General features: G+C 43.1%; 1 protein-coding gene across 10 annotated transcripts in view; it reads left to right on the forward strand.

The window, feature by feature from the left end:
* Nucleotides 1-26,786, forward strand: part of MINK1 (misshapen like kinase 1) — a 274,895-nt gene that overhangs the window by 157,567 nt on the left and 90,542 nt on the right. For all 10 annotated transcript variants that reach the window (XM_073623000.1, XM_073623005.1, XM_073622998.1 and 7 more), the window contains 3 exons: nt 7,324-7,454; nt 10,585-10,639; nt 24,464-24,542. In XM_073623000.1, the coding sequence (XP_073479101.1) occupies nt 7,324-7,454; nt 10,585-10,639; nt 24,464-24,542 (265 nt within the window). The remainder of the gene's footprint in view (nt 1-7,323; nt 7,455-10,584; nt 10,640-24,463; nt 24,543-26,786) is intronic.

The following is a 26,786-nucleotide window of genomic DNA, read 5'->3' on the forward strand; positions in this document are numbered from 1 at the left end:
CAAAGGGAATATCCTATATCCTATACTGGGGCAAGCCAGGCGAACCGGATCCATTCAAAGTGTCTTTTCATGGCCGAATTGAATGGTACCCGGGCCTCGTGTCCGAAGAAACGAGGTTTTACCCGTAATGCTTCTCTTTTTAGAGAGCTGGACCCCGCAGATCAGAAAATGACTTTAAACTTCCTAATTTCTGGCGAGGTGCTTTACGGTCCCAGAACTGTTGGATCCCCCTACTGATGGGGGCCCCAGTCTCTGACGGTTTTTTCAAACGGAGCCCACCGTGAGAGGTGAAGATTGGGTCTGTGTAAACAGCACCCTGCGGCTGGATAAGGTAAGAGGAGATTCCACAGAATTTTTGAGTTCTAGTGGCTTTTCTCCTTTAAGGTAAATGCATGCTATGCCTATTGTGACCACCGGGGGCTGCCAAGAGCACAAACCTACACATGCTGACTGACTGTCTCAGGTGTTCAGTGCTGATTATGTCCCAGCATCTCAAAGCAGGCTGCAAGCAGGTAAGGTGGAAAGGGGGATTTCTCATGTTTGAATGTTCCCCCCAGGCTAGAGAGGGGCCACAGGGGTCTAGAAAGTGGTTATACCACCCGGGCTCTGCGGCCTAATGGCCACCATCTCTGAAGATAGCCATTCAGGCAGATCTTGTTACCAGTCTCCCTCCCCCCCCCCCCCCCCCCATCCCCAGCCTTTTCTCCAGAAGCATGACAGGAGAGTCGGCAGTGCGGGAAGCGCTCGTTTTTTTCAAAACTCGAGGGGGGGGGGCGGTAGAGGAGGGGGCGGGATGTCAGCACAGAGTGTTTAGACTCCCACTCAGGCCAGCTGCAGGCTATTAAAGGCACTCTGTACAGGTGCACTCAGCCTTCTGAGAGACACAGAGCTGATGGTCGCATGTAAGGTGGGACACAGGCATTCTCCTAGGCAGCATTTACTGAAGTAACACCAGACTGAGCATTGGGTAGCAAGGTTTTTAGCCAGACTACATCGCTCAGCGGGCAGTGTTTGTTTGTATACCTCACACCTTGTTGCTTTGCACTATGGGTAGAAGAGGTTCAAGCACCCCAGGAACCAGAGACACTAGGGGATCTCGTTCAGGTTCTGAGGGCCCCCTGTCGGCAGCATCCTCCCCCCTAAAGATGGGCCAGGGACGGCTAGCCAGGGAGAGCCATCGGGGTCAGGGGCTACACCTGCTTCTGGCACTTCAGCCCCTGTATATATTACACAAGAGGTTTTTTCCTCAACCATTAATGGTCTAGAGGAAAGATTAATGGCCGTGATTACGTCTTCACTCAGTGGAAGAAAACGCACTAGGCTTTCCTCTGTTCCCCAAGACCCTCAGACAGAGGAGCTCTGGGATAAAGGTGATGAATCCCTTTCAGAGGATCGGGATGGGATGGATGATTCCTTTTCGGAGGATTCAGGTGGAGAGGGACCCTCTGCGACTTCCCAAGAGGAGAAAGTCTTAGTGCAGATCCTCACTGGATTGGTCCGCTCCACATTTAAGTTGCCCATACCTGAAACTGCTAAAGAATCCTCTTCTGCTTTGGGGTCACTGAAACCTTTCCAAGCAGCACATGCTTTTCCTGTTCATACTTTACTTGAAAAGTCTATTTATTCTGAGTGGGATCACCCAGACAAACGTTTTTTTCCGCCGAGAAAGTTTTCAACACTTTATCCGATGGAAGAAAAGTTTATTAAAATGTGGGGAATACCGGCTATTGATGCCGCCATTTCCTCCGTAAATAATAGCCTGACTTGTCCTGTAGACAATGCTCAGATGCTCAGGGATCCTGTAGATAAAAGGATGGAATCCCTATTGAAGGATGTTTTCTCCTTAGCAGGATCAGTGGCCCAACCTGCAGTAGCAGCGATTGGAGTCTGTCAATACTTAAGAGACCATGTTAAGCAGGTCATCAAAGTATTACCTGAACAGCAGGCCCAGGGGTTTGCTAACCTTCCAGCGGCCTTATGCTTTGTGGTTGACGCCATTAGAGATTCTATCGTGCAAACCTCCCGTCTTTCACTGGGGTTGGTGCATATACGTAGAATCCTATGGTTGAAAAATTGGTCAGCCGAAGCACCATGTAAGAAGCTACTGGCTGGGTTTCCATTTCGTGGTGCAAGGTTGTTTGGAGAGGACTTGGATAACTATATCAAGAGAATCTCTTGTGGGAAAAGCACTCTCTTACCTGTCAAGAAGAAGAGTAAGCGTCCCTCTTTCAAACGGACTCTTTCCCCAGCGCCGGGGGCTTCAGCCTCCAGGCAGTCTCGACGGCCGCCTCCATCGGGGTCCAGAGACAAGAGTCAACCCCAGGGACAAAAGAAGTCCTGGGGAAAGAAGCCTACTAGGCAAAACACTAAGACCTCTGCATGAGGGGGCGCCCCCGCTCACTCGAGTGGGGGGAAGACTGCGACAGTTCTCAGAGCTCTGGCACGAGGACTTCCAGGACAGATGGGTAGTCTCCACGGTAACCTTAGGGTACAAGCTGGAGTTTCAGGAATTCCCTTCTCCTCGGTTCCTCAGATCAAATGTTCCCAGAGACCCAGAGAAGAAGCAGTCCCTCCTTCTAGCGTTAGAGCGACTTTTGTCGCCAGAGGTCATTATGATAGTTCCCGCAAAGGACCAGGGATTGGGCTTCTATTCCAACCTTTTTACGGTCCAAAAGCCAAATGGGGATGTCAGGCCCATTTTGGACTTAAGGGATCTGAACCGATTCCTAAGGATTCAATCCTTCCGCATGGAATCAATTCGAACAGTAGTTCCCACCCTGCAGGGAGGAGAATTTCTGGCATCAATAGACATCAGAGATGCATATCTGCATGTGCCCATTTTTCCTGCTCATCAGAAGTTTCTGCGCTTCGAGGTAGGAGGGCGCCATTTCCAGTTTGTGGCTCTGCCTTTCGGGATAGCCACTGCACCTCGAGTGTTCACAAAGATCTTGGCTCCTCCTCTGGCCAGATTAAGGGCTCAGGGTATAGCTGTCATAGCATACCTAGACGACCCGCTCTTGATAGACCGGTCGGTAGCCTCTTTGAATGGAAACTTGAGGACCACGGTCAGGTATCTAGAACACCTGGGTTGGATCCTCAACTTAGAAAAGTCTTTCCTAAAACCAGTAAGAAGACTGGAGTATTTAGGTCTGATTATAGATACAAGCCAGGAGAAAGTATTTCTACCCCAGGCAAAGATCACTGCTTTGAGAGAGCTGATTCTGACAGTAAGGACCAAGAAGGGTCCCTCAGTCCGCCTTTGTATGAGGCTACTAGGGAGGATGGTGTCTTCATTCGAAGCAGTTCCCTATGCTCAGTTTCACTCAAGAATGCTGCAACACAGTATTCTGTCGACCTGGAACAAGAAGGTTCAGGCATTAGACTTTCCGATGCACCTGTTGCATGCGGTGCGTCAGAGCCTCAATTGGTGGCTCATACCCGAAAACCTGCAGAAGGGGAAATCCTTTCTACCGGTTACCTGGACGGTGGTAACAACAGATGCCAGTCTGTCAGGTTGGGGAGCAGTTCTGGAACAGGCTGCGGTCCAAGGGGTATGGTCCAAGACAGAGAGGACCTTACCCATCAACATTCTGGAGATCCGGGCGATACATCTAGCTCTAAAAGCCTGGACTATCAGGCTACAGGGTTGTCCGGTCAGGATCCAGTCCGACAATGCCACAGCAGTGGCTTATGTCAATCATCAGGGAGGCACCCGGAGCCGAGCTGCTCAAAAAGAGGTGAACCAGATCTTAGTCTGGGCAGAGATACATGTGCCATGCATATCGGCAGTTTTCATCCCGGGAATAGAGAATTGGCAGGCGGACTATCTAAGTCGCCAGCAGTTACTTCCAGGGGAATGGTCTCTGCATCCTGACGTCTTTTGGGCCATATGCCAAAGATGGGGGGTTCCAGATGTAGATCTCTTTGCATCCCGATTCAACAAAAAGATAGACAGATTTGTGGAAAGGACAAAAGATCCTCTTGCATGCGGGACGGATGCGTTGGTGATTCCGTGGCATCGGTTCTCACTGATTTACGCATTCCTGCCTATTCTGCTACTACCACGACTCCTTCGCAGGATCAGGCAGGAAAGGAAGTCGGTACTTCTGGTGGCCCCCGCTTGGCCCAGAAGGACTTGGTATGCAGAAATAGTAAGGATGATGGTGGGTTCCCCGTGGACCCTACCGGTACGCCCAGACCTGTTATCTCAGGGTCCAGTGTTCCATCCTGCCTTACAAACGCTAAATTTGACGGTTTGGCTATTGAGACCCACGTTCTGAAGAGTCGTGGGCTCTCAGGTCCTGTCATATCTACCTTGATTAATGCAAGGAAGCCAGCTTCCAGGATGATTTATCATAGAGTCTGGAAGGCTTATATAACCTGGTGTGAATCCAGAGGTTGGCATCCCAGGAAATATGTCATAGGTAGAATCCTTGATTTTCTACAGATGGGATTAGAGATGAAGCTGGCCTTGAGTACCATCAAGGGCCAGGTCTCTGCTTTATCAGTATTATTTCAGCGGCCACTTGCTTCGCATTCTTTGGTCCGAAACTTTATGCAGGGGGTGATGCGTCTTAATCCTCCGGTTAAAGCGCCCCTAAACCCCTGGGACTTGAATTTGGTCCTGGCTGTGTTACAGAAACAGCCTTTTGAACCAATAAGTCAGATTCCTTTGGTCTTGTTGACAAGGAAATTAATTTTTCTGGTGGCCATCTCTTCTGCTAGAAGAGTATCAGAATTAGCAGCTCTTTCCTGTAAGGAGCCTTATTTGATTATACACAAGGATAGAGTGGTACTACGCCCTCATCCTAGTTTTTTACCGAAGGTGGTTTCTGATTTTCATTTAAACCAAGACATTGTTCTACCTTCCTTTTTTCCAGATCCCTGTTCTCCGGAAGAGAGATCTCTACATTCGTTGGATGTAGTAAGAGCAGTTAAGGCCTATCTAGGGGCAACAACTCAGATCTGCAAGACGGATGTTTTGTTTGTGCTGCCAGAGGGTCCCAATAGAGGACAGGCAGCGTCAAAAGCTACCATTTCTAAATGGATTCGACAGTTGATCATTCAAGCTTACGGTTTGAAACGGAAGGTTCCCCCGTTTCAGATCAGGGCACATTCCACAAGGGCTATTGGTGCTTCTTGGGCAGTGCATCACCGGGCCTCTATGGCTCAAATCTGCAAGGCCGCAACCTGGTCTTCAGTTCATACATTCACCAGATTCTATCAGGTGGATGTGAGAAGGCATGAGGATATCGCCTTTGGGCGTAGTGTGCTGCAGGCAGCGGTACAGGGTCCTCAGGTCTGATTGCACCCTACTTGGTCGTGGTTCCCCCCCCTCAGGTAGCATTGCTCTGGGACATCCCATCAGTAATTACTGTGGCTCTGTGTCCCGTGATGTTCGAGAAAGAAAATAGGATTTTCTAAAACAGCTTACCTGTAAAATCCTTTTCTTTCGAAGGACATCACGGGACACAGAGGTCCCGCCCCTCTTCTAATACACTATATTGCTTGGCTACAAAACTGAGGTATCCCTGCAAGGGGGAGGGATTATATAGGGGGTTGAACTTCCTGATAGGGTGTGCCAGTGTCCAATCACCAGTGATACATATATAACCCATCAGTAATTACTGTGGCTCTGTGTCCCGTGATGTCCTTCGAAAGAAAAGGATTTTGCAGGTAAGCTGTTTTAAAAAATCCTATATTTTTTAACACAAATAGAGATTTCTTTTGGTGCTATTGAATCACCACTGTCTATTTGTTTTGTTTTTTAGCAAAAAAAAAAAAAAAAAAGACTGAAAATTTTGAAACAAAAACAAACTTTTTCATAGTTTGATATAAAATTTTGGAAACGGGTCATTTTTCTCCTTCATTGATGCGCGCTGATGAGGCGGCACTGATAGGTTGCACTGATGAGGCTGCCCTGAGAGATGGCACTAATGGGCACTGGTAGGCGGCACTGATGAGGAGGCACCTATTAGCAGCACCGAAGGACACTTATTGGCATCACTGATGGGCACACATTGTCAACACTAGTGGGCACTTATTGGCAGCACTGGTGGGCACTGTTTGGACTGCACTGCTAATCAGTGCCCTTATTATCAGTGTACATATCCCTTTTAGAGAAGCCGGTTATTGTCTCTCTTCTCATACTCTCAGCATGCGGAAAGGCGTGCCGATAACTGGCTTCTAGTTACATCTGTGATCAGCTGTGATTGGACATAGCTGATCACGTGGTAAAGAGCCGTGATCACAGGAGGCCATCATATGACAGCCTCCCAGAACTAGCTGTCCACGCTATAGCGGTCATTCTGCTATAGCGCGGTCGGCAAGACGTTAAATACATGAAGGGTGTGAATAAGGTTCAGGAAGGCAGTATTTGTAATATGATGCTAATATCAAGATCCCGGGGATATGACCTCAAACTAGCAGGAGGAAAATTCCAACTAAACTGAAAAGTTTTTTCTTTTTCATAAAAAAAGAGAAGAGTAGTTGATGTTTGGAAGGGACCTCCAGGAGACAGTGAGGCAGCCAATAGTATGTACGTTTTTATGAACTCTAACAAGTTTAGGACATACGTAGATTTATACTTAGACATAAAAGTAAAAAAAAAAAAATGAAATAAGGGGATGGACTTGATGGTCTACTTTTGCCAGTCTTTCTAACTGAGAGAAGATGTCCCTCACTTGCACTTGCATGTTGTGACTGCAAGATGGGAAGTGAATGCAAATTTCTCAAATTGGACACTTTTGGCAAATAGAAAAACCTGACCCCTGACAAAAACTGTGGTAATTGAATTGCCATAAGGGCCAGCTTCGTCCAAAACATTTCCCAGCTTGAATATGTAGAATCGCTCTCCGGGTCTTTCTGTTTCTTGGAAACTGCAATTGTGAGGTTATCTAGCAGTAGGTAACATAATACAGAGTTCATTCTGATAGCTGAGCTTCCCCAGTTATTTTGTACATTCTAATGAAAAATCTATGGGGATAGGATGACAGCATCGCTTGGCTTTGTGTATTCATGGTGGAGTTGGCCCTTATCTGAGAAGTGAGTCCTGTGTGTGTCTTGTGGTTTGCATGGTCCCATTTTATACACGTTCATTACTAAGAATTTCTTGGGAGCCAAAAAGCAACTGAATATTATCTTTTGTCCACTTATTATAAATATTTTTATGAAAAGCAAAGTTTTATTGAAACAAATGCAGTTACAGTTTTATCATGCGCATCAGAAGCCTGCTTAAATATTTTTAGTTAGGATTGCCCCTTCTCTATATGTTGAACAACTGAAATTTCATCTTTCCTACTTATTTTATCACGTCTGTCTCAGTTGATTTTGGAGTCAGCGCACAGCTGGATCGCACTGTAGGCAGAAGAAACACTTTTATTGGAACTCCGTACTGGATGGCTCCAGAGGTCATTGCGTGTGATGAAAATCCAGATGCCACATATGATTACAGGGTATGTCACTATATTCTAACATGGCAGCTTTGTATCGCCCTGCCGGAGGAGAGAAAGACTCGTAGCCCCCTTCTATTTGTGTCACCCTGCAGAAGGTGGGACCGACTCGTAGCCCCCATTTTTCTCTTTTATCCCAGCTTCTGTTTTCTGTTGATTTAATATTGTTTTACATTGGACAATAAGATGTTACAAATTAAAGAAGATATCCAGGAATGATATATTTTTGCGTAGTTAAATTGGTCCAGCTTGTACTGATGTAACTATACATATATCATTAAAGTATAGGAAGGACAGATATAGTCAACTAAAAGCACCACATCCCATGATTAAATAATGAACAGAAACTAAAGGCTGTTTAGCCTAGAGAAGGGGGGGGGGGGAGGGGAAAAGATCTTCCCCAGGGACTTTTAAGGTGCTATTTAATAGACAATATATTCAAAAAATTCTGTACAATCATACTAAGTAAAAATTGATATTTATTTGTATTAAATCACATTTAAAATATTTATGCCTCACTTCACGAGTGAGACATGTTAATAAGAACAATATGACATAGATAATGTCACCCAAAAATCATTATCACATTTAGACAATGCAACAAGAAGCAACTACTTAAAGGTGCCAAGACAATCAGCTGCTCTCGACATGTTTCGCTCTGAATACGAGCTTCTTCAGGAGTTTAGAGGCAATGATTGTGGCGGACTCTAAATAATGGAAAAGTAGACAAAAATCAATACATATATTTGAACATATTGTAGAAAACATCTAGTGAATTCTTTGAATTTACAAAAAATTCCATTACCAGAGTAAAGATTGATACAGAGAGTTTAAATACATGCATATAGATTTCAATGCTAAACACTTTAACCAAATATAGGTGAACGATCAAAATTTATACATCTTACCAGGCTGTAGCACATTAATCCGATATAAATGCTTCAATGGAATGACAGTACTGCTGCTGGTTTCAAACCAAGGAGTTATCATATATGAGGGGTATCGCTGCCATGCTATGACCACAGGGGAATATAAAGTTTAAGAAGTGGCCCTTTAAAAAGCAAAATAAATTCAAAAATTAGAAAAAGGGGGGGATCGCAACCAGGATCTTTAATAATTTATTTTATTTTATTTATTTTAGGGGGGATATGTACCCTAAGGTAGAACCAATTCAGGATATATTACCAGGAACATAAAAGTATAACGGCAAATATTGTCATATAGGTGAGGATGGCATCATAGACAAGTGAAAAAGGTTCACTAATAGCTGCAAAGAAGAGCGATCACCAGCAAAGATGTTATCTAAATGTAAAAAAAGAAGAGAAAGAAAGAACAATAAGGACCAATAAAGAATCCAAAGCGTGGGGGGAGCATCACGCTGCCTCCGTAGGATCGCACCGGTGATCCTACGGAGGCAGCGTGATGCTCCCCCCAGTCTGCGTGCCGGACAACCATCTGTGAAGTAAGTTTTCCCTGCGTGACACTGTCATTAGCTGACAGTAAGCTACGCTTTGGATTCTTTATTGGTCCTTATTGTTCTTTCTTTCTCTTCTTTTTTTACATTTAGATAACATCTTTGCTGGTGATCGCTCTTCTTTGCAGCTATTAGTGAACCTTTTTCACTTGTCTATGATGCCATCCTCACCTATATGACAATATTTGCCGTTATACTTTTATGTTCCAGGTAATATATCCTGAATTGGTTCTACCTTAGGGTACATATCCCCCCTAAAATAAATAAAATAAAATAAATTATTAAAGATCCTGGTTGCGATCCCCCCCTTTTTCTAATTTTTGAATTTATTTTGCTTTTTAAAGGGCCACTTCTTAAACTTTATATTCCCCTGTGGTCATAGCATGGCAGCGATACCCCTCATATATGATAACTCCTTGGTTTGAAACCAGCAGCAGTACTGTCATTCCATTGAAGCATTTATATCGGATTAATGTGCTACAGCCTGGTAAGATGTATAAATTTTGATCGTTCACCTATATTTGGTTAAAGTGTTTAGCATTGAAATCTATATGCATGTATTTAAACTCTCTGTATCAATCTTTACTCTGGTAATGGAATTTTTTGTAAATTCAAAGAATTCACTAGATGTTTTCTACAATATGTTCAAATATATGTATTGATTTTTGTCTACTTTTCCATTATTTAGAGTCCGCCACAATCATTGCCTCTAAACTCCTGAAGAAGCTCGTATTCAGAGCGAAACATGTCGAGAGCGGCTGATTGTCTTGGCACCTTTAAGTAGTTGCTTCTTGTTGCATTGTCTAAATGTGATAATGATTTTTGGGTGACATTATCTATGTCATATTGTTCTTATTAACATGTCTCACTCGTGAAGTGAGGCATAAATATTTTAAATGTGATTTTATACAAATAAATATCAATTTTTACTTAGTATGATTGTACAGAATTTTTTGAATATATTGTCTATTAAATAGCACCTTAAAAGTCCCTGGGGAAGATCTTTTCCCCTCCCCCCCCCCCCCTTCTCTAGGCTAAACAGCCTTTAGTTTCTGTTCATTATACATATATCATCCTTAGGCAATGCTCCTGGAAGCTGGAAATCATCCTGATGCATTGTGAATACAGGTGATCGCCCACTCGGCACAGGCACCAATCAGAGAATGCAATTTCTGAATTAATGCCAAGCATTGTCTGATTGGACATGGTGGAGGGGTGGGGTGGTGACATCATGCTTTCCACCTCATCCAATCAGAAAATGCTTTGCATTCATTTGGAAAATGCAAAGCATTCTCTGAATGGTGCCCCTGCCGGGTGGCCGACCTCCTGTATTCACAATACATTAGACTGGCTGCTCAAAATGGGACTTGAATGCTAGGGGAGATTACTGAAGTACCAGTGTCTACTTCAGTAATTTTTCAGCTTCCAGAGGTATCTGCTAGCTATGGCATATACTTTCTTATATTGGTCCAGCCTGGATGTAAAAATATGCCATGCCTGCAATTCAACTTTAAAGTGATTCTATGCATTAAGGTAAAAAACTTTTTGCATGCAGTCCCCCAGCCAACCCCCCCCCCCTTGTAACTTTGATAGTTCTCAATAGAAAGTGTATTATATTTTCATTTACGTTTGTCATTGTGTATTTATCTCCTTTTTCAGAGTGACATCTGGTCCCTGGGAATCACTGCTATTGAGATGGCGGAAGGGGCTCCACGTAAGTGACTTTTACAGTAGATTCCAGTTTTGACTGTGAAATATTGTGGCTATTTAAAGCAGGCCTCCAGCTAGAACACTCCTTGATTTCCAATGTGTAATAAGTAAAAAAAAAATTAAAACCCAATTGAACCTTTTTTATTTATTACTGTTATTTATTACTGTAATGTAGTCAGGTTGTCTATGCATATACTTGTGGTTTTGCTTTTTTACATACTATTTGCTGCAGCATGGGTTAAAGTACCCAGTGTTAGCAGTACATTGGCGAGTCGGGCTGCCTCACTCACATAACACAGCAGTCAAACAAGCCTTCTTGCCACTATAAACAATGCTATCAAAAAAATAAATAAAAAATATATGTATACATGTGTGTACGACCTCCAGTTGAAGTACCGTAGTTATTATTATTATTATTATACAGGGTTTATATAGCGCCAACAGTTTGCGCAGCGCTTTACAACATCATGAAAGACAGTAGAATTACAATACAATTTAATACAGGACGGATCAGAGGGACCTGCTCGTTGGAGCTTACAGTCTAGAAGGGGTTTGTACCAGGATCATGACTGTAGCTACAGTCATGGTCCTGCTATGTATTTTTTCAGCTGGCGATTCTCTTTCTATAAAAAGTGATCAGAGTGACTATACAGCTACTGTGGATCACTTTTACTTTTACTGTGGATCACTTTTACTTTTACTGTGGATCACTTTTACAGGCGTCCGCCTTTGCTGGGCTCTCCGTCTGATCGGGGAGCCTGTTAAAGATGGGATCGAATCGGTCCTATTCCATAAGAAGAGTGAAAGGAAGGAAGTGCCTGACCCTCTTCTGTGGCAATAGAAACAGGAAGTGACAAGGATTTCGGTTGGTTTTGTGGCCAAGCCATTACCGGTTTGAGCAGATGCTTTGGAGGCCAGATGAGAGATCTGGGTCTAATAGTCCCCAGATCTGCCCAAAAAGAGGACCTGTAATGGCCATACTGTCACAAGAGATATTGTTGGTAGCAGTAAAGTTGATAATAAAAATTAAAGTGGTTGTAAACCCTTACAGACCACTTGGACCTACAGGTATGCCTAGATTAAGGCTTACCTGTAGGTCTAAGAAATATCTCCTAAACCTACACAGTTTGCAAAAAGACAGGCACCGCTGTCTACAGCGCATGCGCTGTAGACATTCTACTCTCTCTAATGCTGTTGCTTAAAAAAATCTAAAATGCTTTGGGGTTCTAAGTTATTTTTGAGCGAAAAAATGCAGATTTTGACATGTATGAGAGAAATATCAGAATTGACCTGGGGGGGGGGGGGTGTTAAGTGGATATGTAGCATGCAAGTTCAGTTCAGCCCCGGAAGGATTTGCCCCCTTCATGACCAGACCATTTTTTGTGATATGGCACTGCACAGTTTTACGTGACAATTGCGCGGTAGTGCGACGCTGTACCCAAACAAAACTTTCCTTTTTTACAAATAGAGCTTTCTTTTGGTGGTATTTGATCACCTTTGCGGTGAGCACGACAATTTTGAAAAAAAAAACACTTTTACTTTTTGCTATAATATATATCCAAGAAAATATATAAAAAACATATTTATTCATCAGTTTAGGCCAATAAATTTTCTTCTACATATTTTTGGTAAACAAAATCGCAATAGGTGTATATTGATTGGTTTGCGCAAAAGTTATCGTGTCTACAAACTATGGGATAGATTTAGGGACTTTTATATATATTTTAAAAATTATTTTTACTAGTAATGGTGGCGATCTGCAATTTTTTTTTTTTTTTTACAGGACTGCGACATTGCGGCAGACAAATATGACCCCAAATGACACTTTTTGGGTACCAGTGACATTATTACATTGATCAGTGCTATAAAAATGCACTGATCGGTATAAACATGACACTGGGCAGGGAAGGGGTTAACACTAGGGGGTTAAGTGTGTTCCCTAGGTGTGTTCTAACTGTAGGGGGGGGGGGGGGGGCTGCCTCGGAAATCACTGTTCCTGATCACTGGGAACAGTAGATCTGTCATGTAATCAAATGCCATCAAATCATTCTTTGCAGCTATTACCTTTTGTACCACCACCCCCTCCCTTTAGAATCTAAGCTCTATGAGCAGGGCCCTCCTGTACCTTTTATATTGAACTGTACTGTAATTGTGTTATCCCCCTTATACATTGTAAAGCGCTGAGTAAACTGTTGGCGCTATATAAATCTCGTATAATAATAATAATGTCCTGTCAGAACGGGGATCCGCCTTGTTTACACTGGCAGATCCACGTTCTGCCACTCTACTAGGCGACCGCGGGTCGCGGGCACGCTTCCGCAGCGTTCTAAAGTGCAGCTGCGCCCGCAACTGTGCCTGCGCGAGCCGCCGTACAGGTACAGCAATTCATGCAGCGCTGCCAACCTGCCGCAGTAAATCTGCATAAGCTGGTCAGCTAGTGGTTAGCTGATGAGAAAAAAAATCCTTCTCTTTTGGGTAATCAATGTACATTGCATGGATTTTATCAAACTTTGTTGCAGATGCCTACCTTTTTGTTGTTCTGAAGGAATAGATGTGAAAAGTGAATCTGTATGGGAGTGGTTTCATAATTATTAATCAGCTGCTGCACTTGCAGGGCTCTAATGGGGAAAGCGGCAGGATCTGCATCCCTTTTTAGATGTGATTACCTATTGGTAGTATCTCACGAAAAATGACATTTTTGTTGCAGGAGATCCCTAAAACCTGACTTGTATCTTAGTGTAGACTTATGGGATTATCACACAAGCAGGAAATTACGTATCTGGGCGGGCTTTCTGGACACCAGTGTTATTTTAGTTGACTAAATGAATACTATTTTAGTCAACTAAAATACGACTAAAACTAAAACAATTGAGATGACTAAAATACGACTAAAATGAGACTAAAACTAAAATGCCATTTTAGTCAAAAGACTATGACTAAAAAACTAAATTGCAATTACTGAAATGTACTGGAGATTTTAGTCGACTAAAATATACTGGAGATTTAGTCGACTAAATACGACTAAAACTAAAACAATTGCAGAAGACTAAAATGGGACTTAAACTAAAATGCCATTTTAATCCTAAGACTAAAATTAACACTGCTGTACACATTCTCCAGGTCGCCATATTGCGTTTTACAGAAAATGACAGCAGCTGCAGTTTGAAAAGGAAAGGTTATTTTTAATAACATTCAGTTGCAATATTATTTGTGCCACAATTGTATACGCTATATTATTTTTTCTGTTACACTTTTTTTTTTTTTTTTTCCCCCCTCAAAAGTGGAGTTGGCCTTTACCTAATGTATATTGTAAAGTGCTACTGGTATAACTTTGTGAAATCTCTTTTTACGTCATCTTCTGAATTCCTGTGTCTCGGGCACTGCAATCTGAAGGGGGATATTTAAGCACCTAGCAGGATAGCGGGTCACACAAGGAGAATTAACATTTCTAGGAGTGCTCAGTAATGGTATAAAGCTGGCTGAAGGTTAGATCCTGATCAGGAGAAATTAGAATAAGGGACTCCTTTCTGAATGGGGGATAACACTTCAGGGTTGAACAGAATTAAAGAATTCCTGGTATGCCATTTTTTTCATAGTTACATTGGTCCAGCTTGGAGCAATGTAACCATGCATATACCATACTAGGGGTCGACCAATTATCAGCCGATATTCACTTTTTTTTTTTTTAAGAATCGGTATCGGTAACAAACTTACCAATATTGCTTCAAGTAAGTGGGGTCCCCCAGGGTTCTGTGCTGGGACCAATCCTATTTATTTTGTTCATAAATGACCTGGAGGATGGGATAAACAGTTCAATCTCTGTATTTGTGGACGATACTAAGCTAAGCAGGGCAATAACTTCTCCACAGGATGTGGAAACCTTGCAAGAAGATCTGAACAAATTAATGGGGTGGGCGACTACATGGCAAATGAGGTTCAATGTAGAAAAATGTAAAATAATGCATTTGGGTGGCAAAAATATGAATACAATCTATACACTGGGGGAAGAACCTCTGGGGGAATCTAGGATGGAAAAGGACCTGGGGGTTCTAGTGGATGATAGGCTCAGCAGTGGCATGCAATGCCAAGCTGCTGCTAACAAAGCAAACAGAATATTGGCATGCAATAAAATGGGGATCAACTCCAGAGATAAAACGATAATTCTCTGGTCCGGCCGCACCTGGAGTATGCTGTCCAGTTCTGGGCACCAGTCCTCAGGAAGGATGTACTAGAAATGGAGCGAGTACAAAGAAGGGCAACAAAGCTAATAAAGGGTCTGGAGGATATTAGTTATGAGGAAAGGTTGCGAGCTCTGAACTTATTCTCTCTGGAGAAGAGACGCTTGAGAGGGGATATGATTTCAATTTATAAATACCGTACTGGTGACCCCACAATAGGGATAAAACTTTTTTGTGGAAGGGAGTTTAACAAGACCCGTGGCCTCTCATTAAAATTAGAAGAAAAGAGGTTTAACCTTAGACTACATAGAGGGTTCTTTACTATAAGAGCGGCAAGGATGTGGAATTCCCTTCCACAGGCGGTGATCTCAGCGAGGAACATCGATAGTTTCAAGAAACTATTAGATAAGCACCTGAATGACCGCAATATACAGGGATATACAATGTAATACTGACATATAATCACACACATAGGTTGGACTTGTGTCTTTTTAACCTCACCTTTAAAAAAAATAAAAGTGGTTGTACTGGGGTGATGCTTGCAACTGCATGCATCACCTCGGTACCATTCTTTAGAGCGGACGGTCGGGATACTTGTGATGACAACCGATGAACAGCCACTCGGCCGTTATCACAAGTAACGTCCGTCCCCCCCCTACCACCGATCAGCCTGGGTCTCCTGTCCCACGGGGAGGCCCGAGTGACCAGCCCGGCACATCCGCCGGCTGGCCAGAGACCCGAACAAAGCGTACCTGTCACTGCCTATTACTGTCACAATGGATGTTTACATTCCATGTGACAGCAATAAAAGTGATTAAAAAAGAAAGGTACAAGGACAGTGTAAAAATAAAAACTTTAAATCTACAGATTATCAGCACCTGATATCAGCTATCTGCCTTAAAGGCAGCCGAAAAATCGGTATCGGCCGTGAAAATACGATATACCATACATGTGGGATCCCACTATAAGCTGGAAAGCATTGTTGTAGACACAGCTACTACAGTGTACTCCACTAGCTTCCAAGTGCTGTGCTGGGCAGCTGCTCTGCTGCATTTTGAACACAGGAGATCTGGCGCTTTTCGTGGGTGCCATTCAGAGAACACTTTGCAGAGTGTGGGATCACTGCCCCGCCACCTCATCCAATCAGAGAAAGCTTTGCATTAATTGGGAAAATGCAAAGGAACTCTAAAAGCTGGACTGATGTAACTATGTAAAAAAAAAAAAAAAACATACGTGGAATATTTCTTTAAATATCCTCCTTTTTATCCAATTGCACCACCAAACCTCTTATTCACTCGTTATCTTGCTATTGCAACTCCCTCCTTGTTAGCACTCCTCTAAGCCGTCTATACCCCCTTCAGTCTTATTATTATTATTATTACTATACAGGATTTATATAGCGCCGAGAAATTACGCAGCGCTTTACAACTTGAGGGTAGAAAGTACATCTACAATACACTTTTTAATACAGGCGGAATCAGAGGGCTCTGTTTGTTAGAGCTTACAATCTAAAAGGGAGGGTCAAGAGATACAAGAGGTAATTACTGTGGGGGATGTTCTGTTGGAGAAAATAAATGTACAATTGTGCTGACCAAATGGGCTTCTCTGAAGAGATGAGTTTTCAGGAATCGTCTGAAAGTGGTCAAAGTAGGAGAATATCGGATAGATTGGGGTAGAGTATTCCAGAGGATGGGAGAGGCTCCGGAGAAATCCTGGAGGTAAGCATGGGAGGAGGTGACGGCAAGGGAGCTAGAGAGCAGGAGGTCCTGGGAGGAGCGAAGAGAGCGAGTTGGTTGGTATTTTGAGACTACGCTAGTGATGTACAGTGCCTTGAAAAAGTATTCATACCCCTTGCAATTTTCCATATTTTGTCATGTTACAACCAAAAACGTAAATGTATTTTATGTGATGGCCAGCATAAAGATGGACATAATTGTGAAGTAGTGGGAGGAAAATGATAAATGGTTTTCAAGATTTTTTTTACAAATAAATATGTGAAAAGTGCGGGGTGCATTTGTATTCAGCCCCCTTTACTCTGATACCCCTAACTCAAATCTAGTGGAACCAATTGCTTTCAGAAGTCACCTAATTAGTAAATAGAGTCCACCTGTGTGTAATCTATTCTCAGTATAAATACAGCTGTTCTGGGTTTTTTAGAGAACCTTGGTGAACAAACGGCATCATGAAGGCCAAGGAACACACCAGGCATGTCAGGGAGAAAGCTGTGGAGACGTTTCAAACAGGATTAGTTTATAAAAAAATATATCCCGAGCTTTGAACATCTCACAGAGCACTGTTCAATCCATTATGCGAAAATGAAAAGAGTATGGCACAACTGCAAACCTACCAAGACATGGCCGTCCACCTAAACTGACAGGCCGTGCAAGGAGAGTATTAATCAGAGAAGCAGCCAGGAGGCCCATGGTAACTGGAGGAGATGCAGAGATCCACAGCTCAGGTGGGAGAATCTGTCCACAGGACAACTATTAGTCGTGCTCTCCACAAATCTGGCCTTTATGGAAGGGTGGCAAGAAAGTCAATGTTGAAAGAAAGCCGTAAGAAGTCCTGTTTGCAGTTTTCAAGAAGCCATGTAGAGGACACAGCAAACATGTAGAAGGTGGTGGTCAGAAGAGACTAAAATCTTTATCTTTTAGGCCTAAAAGCAAAAAGCTGCGTGTGGCAGAAAACTAACTACACATCTCCCTGAACTCGCCATCCCCACCGTGAAACATGGTGGTGGCGGCAGCATGTTGTGGGGATGTGTATAAAGCTATGCAGCGCTCGAAATACAAACAATAACTATGTGAATGAAAATCCACTGTCATTGAGCGTAAAGAATCCATGTTCCAAGAAATGGCATCACCCATAGCGTAAATATGACAAGCTGAGGTGAACTATGAAATCCTCCACCGTACACCAACACACCGGGCCTCTTACCGCAGAAAATGGACCACTAGTTTATAGGTGGTCAGATCAGCATGATATATCCACTATAGCACGACTCCACTCTGGTACCAGACAGCTGAATCTCAGGTTCATATGTAGGATAAAAGAGAAGCATAGTGTAGTATGCTAATTCAAGATGATTTTATTAAGTAAAAAGCATACAGGGTACTCGCATTTGGAGAATAAAAACGAGCATTTCAGGAGCACAAAAAGTCCTTGGTTAACATTTGTTTCCAACCAACAAAATGGCCACAGTCAGCACATTTTAGTGTCGTGACATCAGATCCCCGGGCTCCACCCTACGCGGCGTTTCTTCCAATAAGGAACATCGTCAGGGACCTTCCCCTCTCACAGAATGGCAGTCTGCCTCTCCTGAGAACGATCAGCAGGTCCTGCTGTGTCCAATCCCAGGGGGGAGCCGATCGCCAGTGGCACGCACGCGCGCCCCAGACCCCGTGCATGTAATCTCGTACAGGTATGTGATTTCACGCAGGAGGGTCGCCATGTCACAGTATATCTGCGTGGGGCGGTCCATGAGAGGTTAACCGCTTCAGCCCTGGAAGATTTGGCTGCTGAATGACTAGGCCATTTTTTGAGATTCGGCACTGCGTCGCTTTAACTGACAATTGCGCGGTCGTGCGGTGCTGCACCCAAACAAAATTAACATCCTTTTTTCTTCACAAATAGAGCTTTGTTTTGGTGGTATTTGATCACCTATGCGGTTTTTATTTTTTGTGCTATAAACAAAAAAAAGAGCGACAATTTTGAAAAAGACACAATATTTTGTACTTTTTGCTATAATAAATATCCCCATATTTTTTTTTTTTTTTTTAAAAGCTAATTTTTTCTCAGTTTAGGCCGATATGTATTCTTCTACATGTTTTTGGTAAAAAAAATCGCAATAAGCTTATATTGCTTGGTTTGTGCAAAAGTTATAGCGTCTACAAAATAGGGGATAGATTTATAGCATTTTTTTTTTTTCTTTACTTGTAATGGCGGCGATCTGCGATTTTTTTTTTTTTTTATCAGGGCTGCAACATTATGGCGGACACATCGGACACTTTTGACACATTTTTGGGACCATTGGCATTAGTACAGCGGTCAGTGCTATAAAAATGCACTGATTACTGTAAAAATATCACTGGCAGGGAAGGGGTTAACACTAGGGGGGGCGATCAAGGGGTTAACTGTGTTCCCTCTCTGTGTTCTAACTGAAGGGGGGAGGGGACTGTGTAGGGGAGATGACAGATCGCTGTTCATACTTTATATGAACAGACGATCTGCCTCTTCTCCCCTCAGAGAACTGGGATCTGTGTGTTTATACACACACAGATCCCGGTTCTCGGTGTGTCACGAGCGATCGCAGGAGGCACTTGCATCGGCTCTGAGGGCGAGCAGCGGGTGCGCGCCCCTAGTGGCCACAGGGGGAAGCGACATTGAATAACGTCGTTTCGCCCAGCAGTGCCATTCTGCCGCAGTAAAACTGCAGCGGCTGGTCGGCAAGTGGTTAAATAGACCCTGCATGATCCAAGATGGCCGGCATCCAACATGATGACTGCCCAAGTGACCCAGGAAACCATAGAAGAGTCATGTTCCTCTTCACTTCCTCTGCTCCTGCATTGCCGCCACAGATGAGCGCCACCTGCAGTGGAGAAAATAGACTGCACCTACCTACAGCTTTCACAAGCAGGGTCCTCCTAACACTCTTTTAATGAATTATATTGTAACTGTACTGTCTTTTATATTGTAAAATAATGTTTTGCCACTATATAAATCCTGCTCAATAACAATAATATGTTTGGGGAAATCGCACCGTGCGGACATTTGTATGTCACTCGTGTAAAAAGCTGTCTGGCCTGAGTTTCTTTTTCATTGCTGTTGGGGATCGTCAGTCCAGGCGCACTACAGTTGTTCAAAGCCCGTCTCCATTAGCTGAAGGGAAAGCCTAGCTGACTTGGTACTACTTGTAGACTTCATTGAACACTACAGAGAACGCGTCTGCCTTTTTAGCCAGGCACATCAGCCTCAGATGTAATTTGCCTATTGACTATAGTGTGGATGTGTAGTGCCCCATTATGGAGGTAGCCCAGCTCCCTATAGAGTTCAATTACATTTGAAGCATCTCTGCTTTCCCCTGCTTTAGGGCTAAACCATAAATAGTTCTTTTTTTGTACTACCTGCAATGGCCACAAGCTGCTGGCAAGTGAGCCACCGAAGCAAAACATCGCATAGTTGTGGAGCAAACCTCATATTGGCACACAGCCACATTTAAAGGCCAAGTATACTTTTGTTCTCAGCGTAACGTTGTGCCATCCAGCTGAATCCATGCCATGATTTTCAGCTCAGCGTCAGCCAAGCCTGTGCTCGGGTCCGCAGAAAGATTTACCTCTGATGTTACCTTGCCAGCCAGGCGAGCTTGGCATGAATAGGCTTCTTTCAAGGGATTGAAATATGGTAGCTGCTATTACTGGCACGACTTTACCGGTACACAGAGTTTTCATCCTGGTTTTGCTACCTAATGACCTGAAGCAAACATACAGCCTGTGAGGTTTGAAGTCCAAAATGTTTGTTCCATATTAGCGATGGACCCATTCAGCACACCTCCGTGTGCATTAAAACTTCCATTTTCTTGCATGCCTGATGGCAATATACGCTCATTGGCCACTTTTATTAGGTACACCTGTTCAATTGCTTGGTAACACAAATTGCTAATCAGCCAATCCCATGGCAGCAACTCCATGCATTTAGGCATCTAAATGTGGTGAAGAAGATTTGCTGAAGTCCAAACCGAGCATCAGAATGTGGAAGAAAGGGTATTCAAGTGACTTGCTAATCAGCAAATCACATGGCAGCAACTCAATGCATTTAGACATCTAGACATGGTGAAGACGACTTGCTGAATTTAAAACCGAGCACCAGAATGGGGGGAAAAAGGGAATTTAAGCGACTTTGAACGTGGCATGGATGTTGGTGCCAGACGAGCTGGTCTGAGTATTTCAAAAACTGCTGAAGCACTGGGATTTTCACACACAAACATCTCTTGGGTTTTACAGAGAATGGGCCGAAAAAGTGAAAATATTCAGTGAGCGTCAGTTGTGTTGAGGAAAAGGCCTTGTTGATGTCAGAGGAGAATGGGGCAGACTGGTTTGAGATGATAGAAAGGCAACAGTAACTCAAATAACCCCTCGTTATAACCAAGGTGTGCAGAATACCATCTCTGAACACACAACACATCCAACTTTGAAGCATATGGATTACGGAAGCAGAAGACCACACCGGGTGCCACTCCGGTCTGCTAAGAACAGGAAACTGAGGCTACAATTCGCACAGGATCACCAAAATTGGACAATAGAAGATTGGAAAAATGTTGCCTGGTCTGACGAGTCTCGATTTCAGCTGCAACATTCAGATGGTAGGGTCAGAATTTGTTGTAAACAACATGAAAGCATGGATCTATCCTGCCTTGTACCAATGGTTCAGGCTGGTGATGGTGTAATGGTGTGGGGGATATTTTCTTGGCACACTTTGGGCCCAGTAGTACCAACTGAGCATCATTTGAACACCACGGCCTACCTGAGTATTGTTGCTGACCATGTCCATCCCTTTATGACTACAGTGTACCCATCTTCTGATGGCTCCTTCCAGCAGGATAATCACCATGTCACAAAGCTCCAATCATCTCACCACTGGACAATGAGGTCACTGTACTCCAATGGCCTCCACACTCACCTCATCTCAATCCAATAGAGCATCTTTGGGATGTGGTGGAATGGAATATTCACATCATGGATGTGCAGCCGACAAATCTGCAGCAACTGCAGTGACGCTATCATGTCACTATGGACCAAAATCTCTGAGGAATGTCTCCAACACCTTGTTGTATCTATGCCACGAAGCATGAAGGCAGTTCTGAAGCAAAAGGGGGTCCAGCCTGCTACTAGCAAGGTGTACCTTTTTATAAAGTGGCCGGTTAGTGTGTGTGTATATGTATATATAGATATAGATATATATCTATATATATCTCACCTGCACTATAGCAGACCACAACACACAGCTGTGTGCTGCTTTGTCAGAAATAGTGCAGGCATGTTTTTTGTGCATGGAGGCATGTTGGCCCATTCAAAGTGAATGGAATGTCTGAGCTAACATCCCGTAGGCTTGAATGGGATGTTGCTTCTGCAGTATAGGTAGAGCCCATTCAGTTTATGGAATATTAGTAAGTAGGCTAAGGCAACCCAGTATTCTAGAATTTACCAGCCATGCTGCAGACCGTGCGGGATTCTGCAGCCACCAGAGGAGGTAAATCTGGACCTCCTGGAGTAGCTGGCTATTCAGGGGGCGTGGCGTGTGAATGGAACATAGGAGTAAAGCTGTGGCAGGTGCATTATTTCTAGCCTAGTAGGTGAAGTGTAAAAGTGGCATGCTCTGTAGGCATAGCATCTGAGACTGACCTCACACTTTACTAAATGTTCCTGCTCGTCGACCTGATCCCCAGCAATGGCCCCTTTAAAGTGGTATTAAACCCAAAAGCACACATTTATTATATTGCAGCTTACCAATTCTTGCATGTGATGGCTACAAAAAGATTTATTGTAAAATCAGTCTGATAGACAATCAATGTTAAACATCATGCTAGGTGTTGAACCTCAATCTCACCCAAACCTCGGCAGGCTGACTCAGGCATATCAAGGCCGGTGCTGGAGGCGACCCAAGGTGCCAGATGGTGGCATGGGCATCCACCCAATGGAAGGGATGACAGACCACTGGTAGAACCCGTAAGGGTCAGTGATGTGGAAAGGCTCCCAATGGACTCATGCGACATCTGGCACCTACACACCTTTTTGATGCCCCCAGCACTGCCCTTTCCCCCAACATTGATGGTCTGTCAGCCATGTTTTAACCCTTTCCATTCTTGGAATCCTTTGACTTTGATTTTACAATAAATCTTTTTACACAAGCAGTGGCATTGACACTTTTATGACTTTTCTGAGGTATGCCTCAAGTGGTTTGTAGCCATCACCCCCCAGCACTAGATTACAAGGTATACTTTGTTTGTTCTTTTGCACAACACCCTCCCTGCTTGGTCCCCTTCTAGCTGCAGAGGGCTAACATTCATTACATAGACTGCCATATGTTGGTTCTCCATACAGCGCCTAAACTTTTTAGGAGTACATTTTTGGTGGTATTTGATCACCTCTGCGTTTTTTTATTTTTTTTATTTTTTGCACTATAAACTAAAAAAGACAATTTTTAAAAAAAAAATATATTTTTTTTTTGCTTTCTGCTATACATATCCAGTAAAAATAAATCAAATTTCTTCATCAATTTAGGCCAATATGTATTTTTTTGGTAAAAAAAAAAACCCCAATAAGCGTTTATTGATTGATTTGCGCAAAAGCTATAGTGTTTACAAGCTATGGGTTATTTGTTTTATTTTTTTTACTAGTAATGGCGGCGATCAGCGACTTATAGTGGGACTGCGATATTGCGGCAGACAAATCAGACACCTAACTGACACTTTGTGGGAACCAGTAACACCAATACAGTGATCAGTGCAAAAAAAAATGTATGCATGGTCACTGTACTAATGACACTGGCTGGGAAGGGGTTAACATCAGGGACGATCAAAGGATTAACTGTATGCCTAGGTTGTGTTTTCCCACTGTGTGGGAGGTGCTTTGACTAGGGGAAGGCAGGCAAAGATCCCCGTGTTTCCTGCTTTGCAAGAACACAGGATCAATACCTTCCCCTCTGACTGAAAGGTAAACTGCCTTGTTTACATAGGCACATTGCCATTCTGCCTCTGTACTGTGTAATTGGCGGGTTCTGGCAGACATAGAGTCCGCGGTACCCGCCGCTGTGATCACACACACACCACAGGTACATGATCTGGCACAGAGCAGCTACCAAAATAATATGTATGGTGGTTGGTCCACAAGTGGTTTAATCAAACATGAGTGCACCTACTCTGCACAAGATACATGGCGCGGGGTAGCTTGCTCAGTTGGATTTCCTTTTGTACAGTTCTAAAGTCAACATATTCAAATAATGTTAGTCCCTAAAAGGCAATTGTATCTTAATATATCTTGTTTTCCCATATTCTCATGATTCCTGCCCTTATCGATGAAGCCATATCAGCCTGGGGTTATACATAGCCTTTGCTTCAGACATTTTTTTTTAATCATTTACCAGCAGTAGGTAAAAGAAAGGAAGCTCTGGTTGCAATACTAGACTCCATTCTGGGTCTGTCCCCTGCAGTAGTTGTTTTTTTTTTTTAATTTTTATCACCAGTCTTCTAGGTTGAATGATGCCCAGTGTGTACTGAGGACATACTGTGAGTGCAAGGTGTCATGAACTCGCCTCCTGAGGGGGCGTTACCACAGTGCCCTGCATAAGCGTAATGGGAGCAGTGTTGCCGTTGTCCTAAGCCTAATGCTACTCAAGAGGCAAGTGTACCAGGAGGTTGCCCCGTCCTGACTGGATCAGTTGCTCATAGAGAAGTGAATACCTTTTTATCTGTGTATACATCATCAGTGATTCATGAATGCATTCCACTTTCCTCTTCAGCACACTGTGGAGAGACAGGAAACTTTTTAGACTATATGCAATCCATATTATTATAATTATTATTTGGAATTTATATAGTGCAAATAGTTTGGACAGCTTTTATCTAATATTACATTTTTTGCTTTCTCTTCCTTTAGCTCTGTGTGACATGCACCCGATGCGGGCCTTGTTCCTCATCCCCAGAAATCCACCTCCAAAACTGAAATCTAAGAAATGGTAAGCCTGACTCTCTCACAGTGATCTCAACAAAAAAACCTTCTGGGTGCAGCCACATTGAGGGGTTATAATAGGATCGGTCGTTAAAATGCAGAAATTAGTCAGAAGGACTGCATTATCGATTGATGTTGTTATTGTGAGTAACAATTACCAACAAACCTAAAGCCAGGGAAGCCTAGATCAGCATTGTTGGGCTTGAAGGCCAATTCACACATTATGCAGTCACCGATGTTTTACCACATTGTGAAATGTCTGTCACGGCAGGGTCACACAGAAAACAATTCCTATGTGTCCCATTCACACAGCAACGCAGCCTAGCACTGCAGCGTGCTGTGATATAATGTAGATGTGCTGCATTTTATCGCAGCGCACCAGCCCAGATTGCACTGCAATGTCGGACAGCGTATCATGCCACCCGATATTGCAGTGAATGAAGTGTACGTTTTGTGCATTTCAATTAAAGTTAGTTAAAAAAAAAAAGGGAGCCGTGTGATGCCAATAATTTAGCATCACAGTGCCCCCCCTAGTGCAGCGGCAGTGCGGAGCGGTGAATTGCTCCCGCTGCTCTGGGATTTCACGGAGGGGCAGTGTGAATTGGCCCTTAACCAGTTGAGCACCTGGAAAGTTTTACCCCCTTCATGACCAGACCATTTTCTTGCTATTCAGCACTCTGCAACTTTAACTGGTAATTGCACGGTCATGCAACGCTGTACCCAAATGGAATTTCTATCATTTTTTTTTCACACAAATTGAGCTTTCTTTTTTGTGGTATTTGGTCACCTCTGGGTTTTACATTTTTTTATTCTATAAAAGAAAAAAGACCGAACATTTTGAAAATAACAAATGAAACCTATCCAATTAAAAAATCTAATTTCTTCATAAATTTAGGTCAAAATGTATTCTACATGTCTTTGGTACGAAAAAAAAACCAAAACAAATAAGTGTATAATAATTTGGTTTGTGTGAAAGTTAGAGCACCTACAAACTATGGTAGGTATACAGCAGGTAAAAGAAGTATTGAACACGTCACCATTTTTCTAGGTAAAAATACTTCTAAAATAGTATAGAAAAACCTTGCGCTAAATATAGGTAAGACTGCTGCACTTTTACTACTCATTGACTATGAGGAGGTGAAGATACGGTGCTCAAAATATAAAAGATATGTGCTGTCTCATGTGAATCAACAAAGTGAAGTATTGTGAACAAACACAAAAATTACCACCATGTGATTAAACGATTCATCAAAAAATAATATTCATCAAAAAATAAAAGTTCATCAAGAAAATAAAATTATATTTTTTCATCAAAAAAAATATACATATAAAGTGTCCTGTTGTTTTCATTTCAACCCATGTTCAAATCTTTCTATAAAATCAAGTAAAACACTTCCAGTGAAAGAATATGTTATAAGAGATCATATATCGCATGAGGTAAACGGAGATCTTGGGATTGCTCCTGTATGTAACTCAACCTCCTCGTCCCAGCCCTGCACACTCCAGCCTGGGCTCGCTTGATGCTCTCCACTCGGTGTATGTGTGGGGTTTAAACATAGGGAGGACTCATTTCATAATACGTTTACAAAAAGCTTTATTAAAGCTAAAATATTGCACTTACAGCAACTAGTATAAATTAGGCAATAGAGAAGGTAATCCAACCAAGAGATCTCTTTGGTTGGAATACCCTCTCTATTGCTCATTTATCAAGCGAGTCAAGGCTGGAGTGTGCAGGGCTGGGAAGCTAATTAGGAGGCTGCTAGATTGATCTGTCGAGGAGGTGGAGTTACATACAGGAGGAATCCACATACATATCTGTTTACCTCATGCGATATATGATCTCTTATAACTTGGATATCATTGGGATCTGGTAAGCAGCACATTTACTGTATTTATTGGCGTATAACACTCACTTTTTCACCCTGAAAATCGGGTGCAAATAGCACCTGCGTGTTATATGCCAATACTTCAATTTTAGCTGCCTCCGAGGGGACAGGGAGGGGGGTGGGACGATCGCTGTTAGATTACATTCAGTAAAAATCTACTGTTTATTTGGCGGCCTCTGTAATATAATGTCCCATCTCCTGGGAAGCCATTGGACCATTGTTCTGTCTATCATAGGAGATTCTCACTGTATGTAATCTGCCGGGCGCTCGTCCTGCCCCCCACCCCCCTCTAGGCTGCAGATGGGAATCGATCAGACTGCATTGATGGCAATGGTGAGGCTGCTGCATTGATGGCAATGTTGAGG

Source organism: Aquarana catesbeiana, linkage group LG03 (genome assembly GCF_042186555.1).
Source record: "Aquarana catesbeiana isolate 2022-GZ linkage group LG03, ASM4218655v1, whole genome shotgun sequence".
Lineage (NCBI taxonomy): Eukaryota > Metazoa > Chordata > Amphibia > Anura > Ranidae > Aquarana > Aquarana catesbeiana.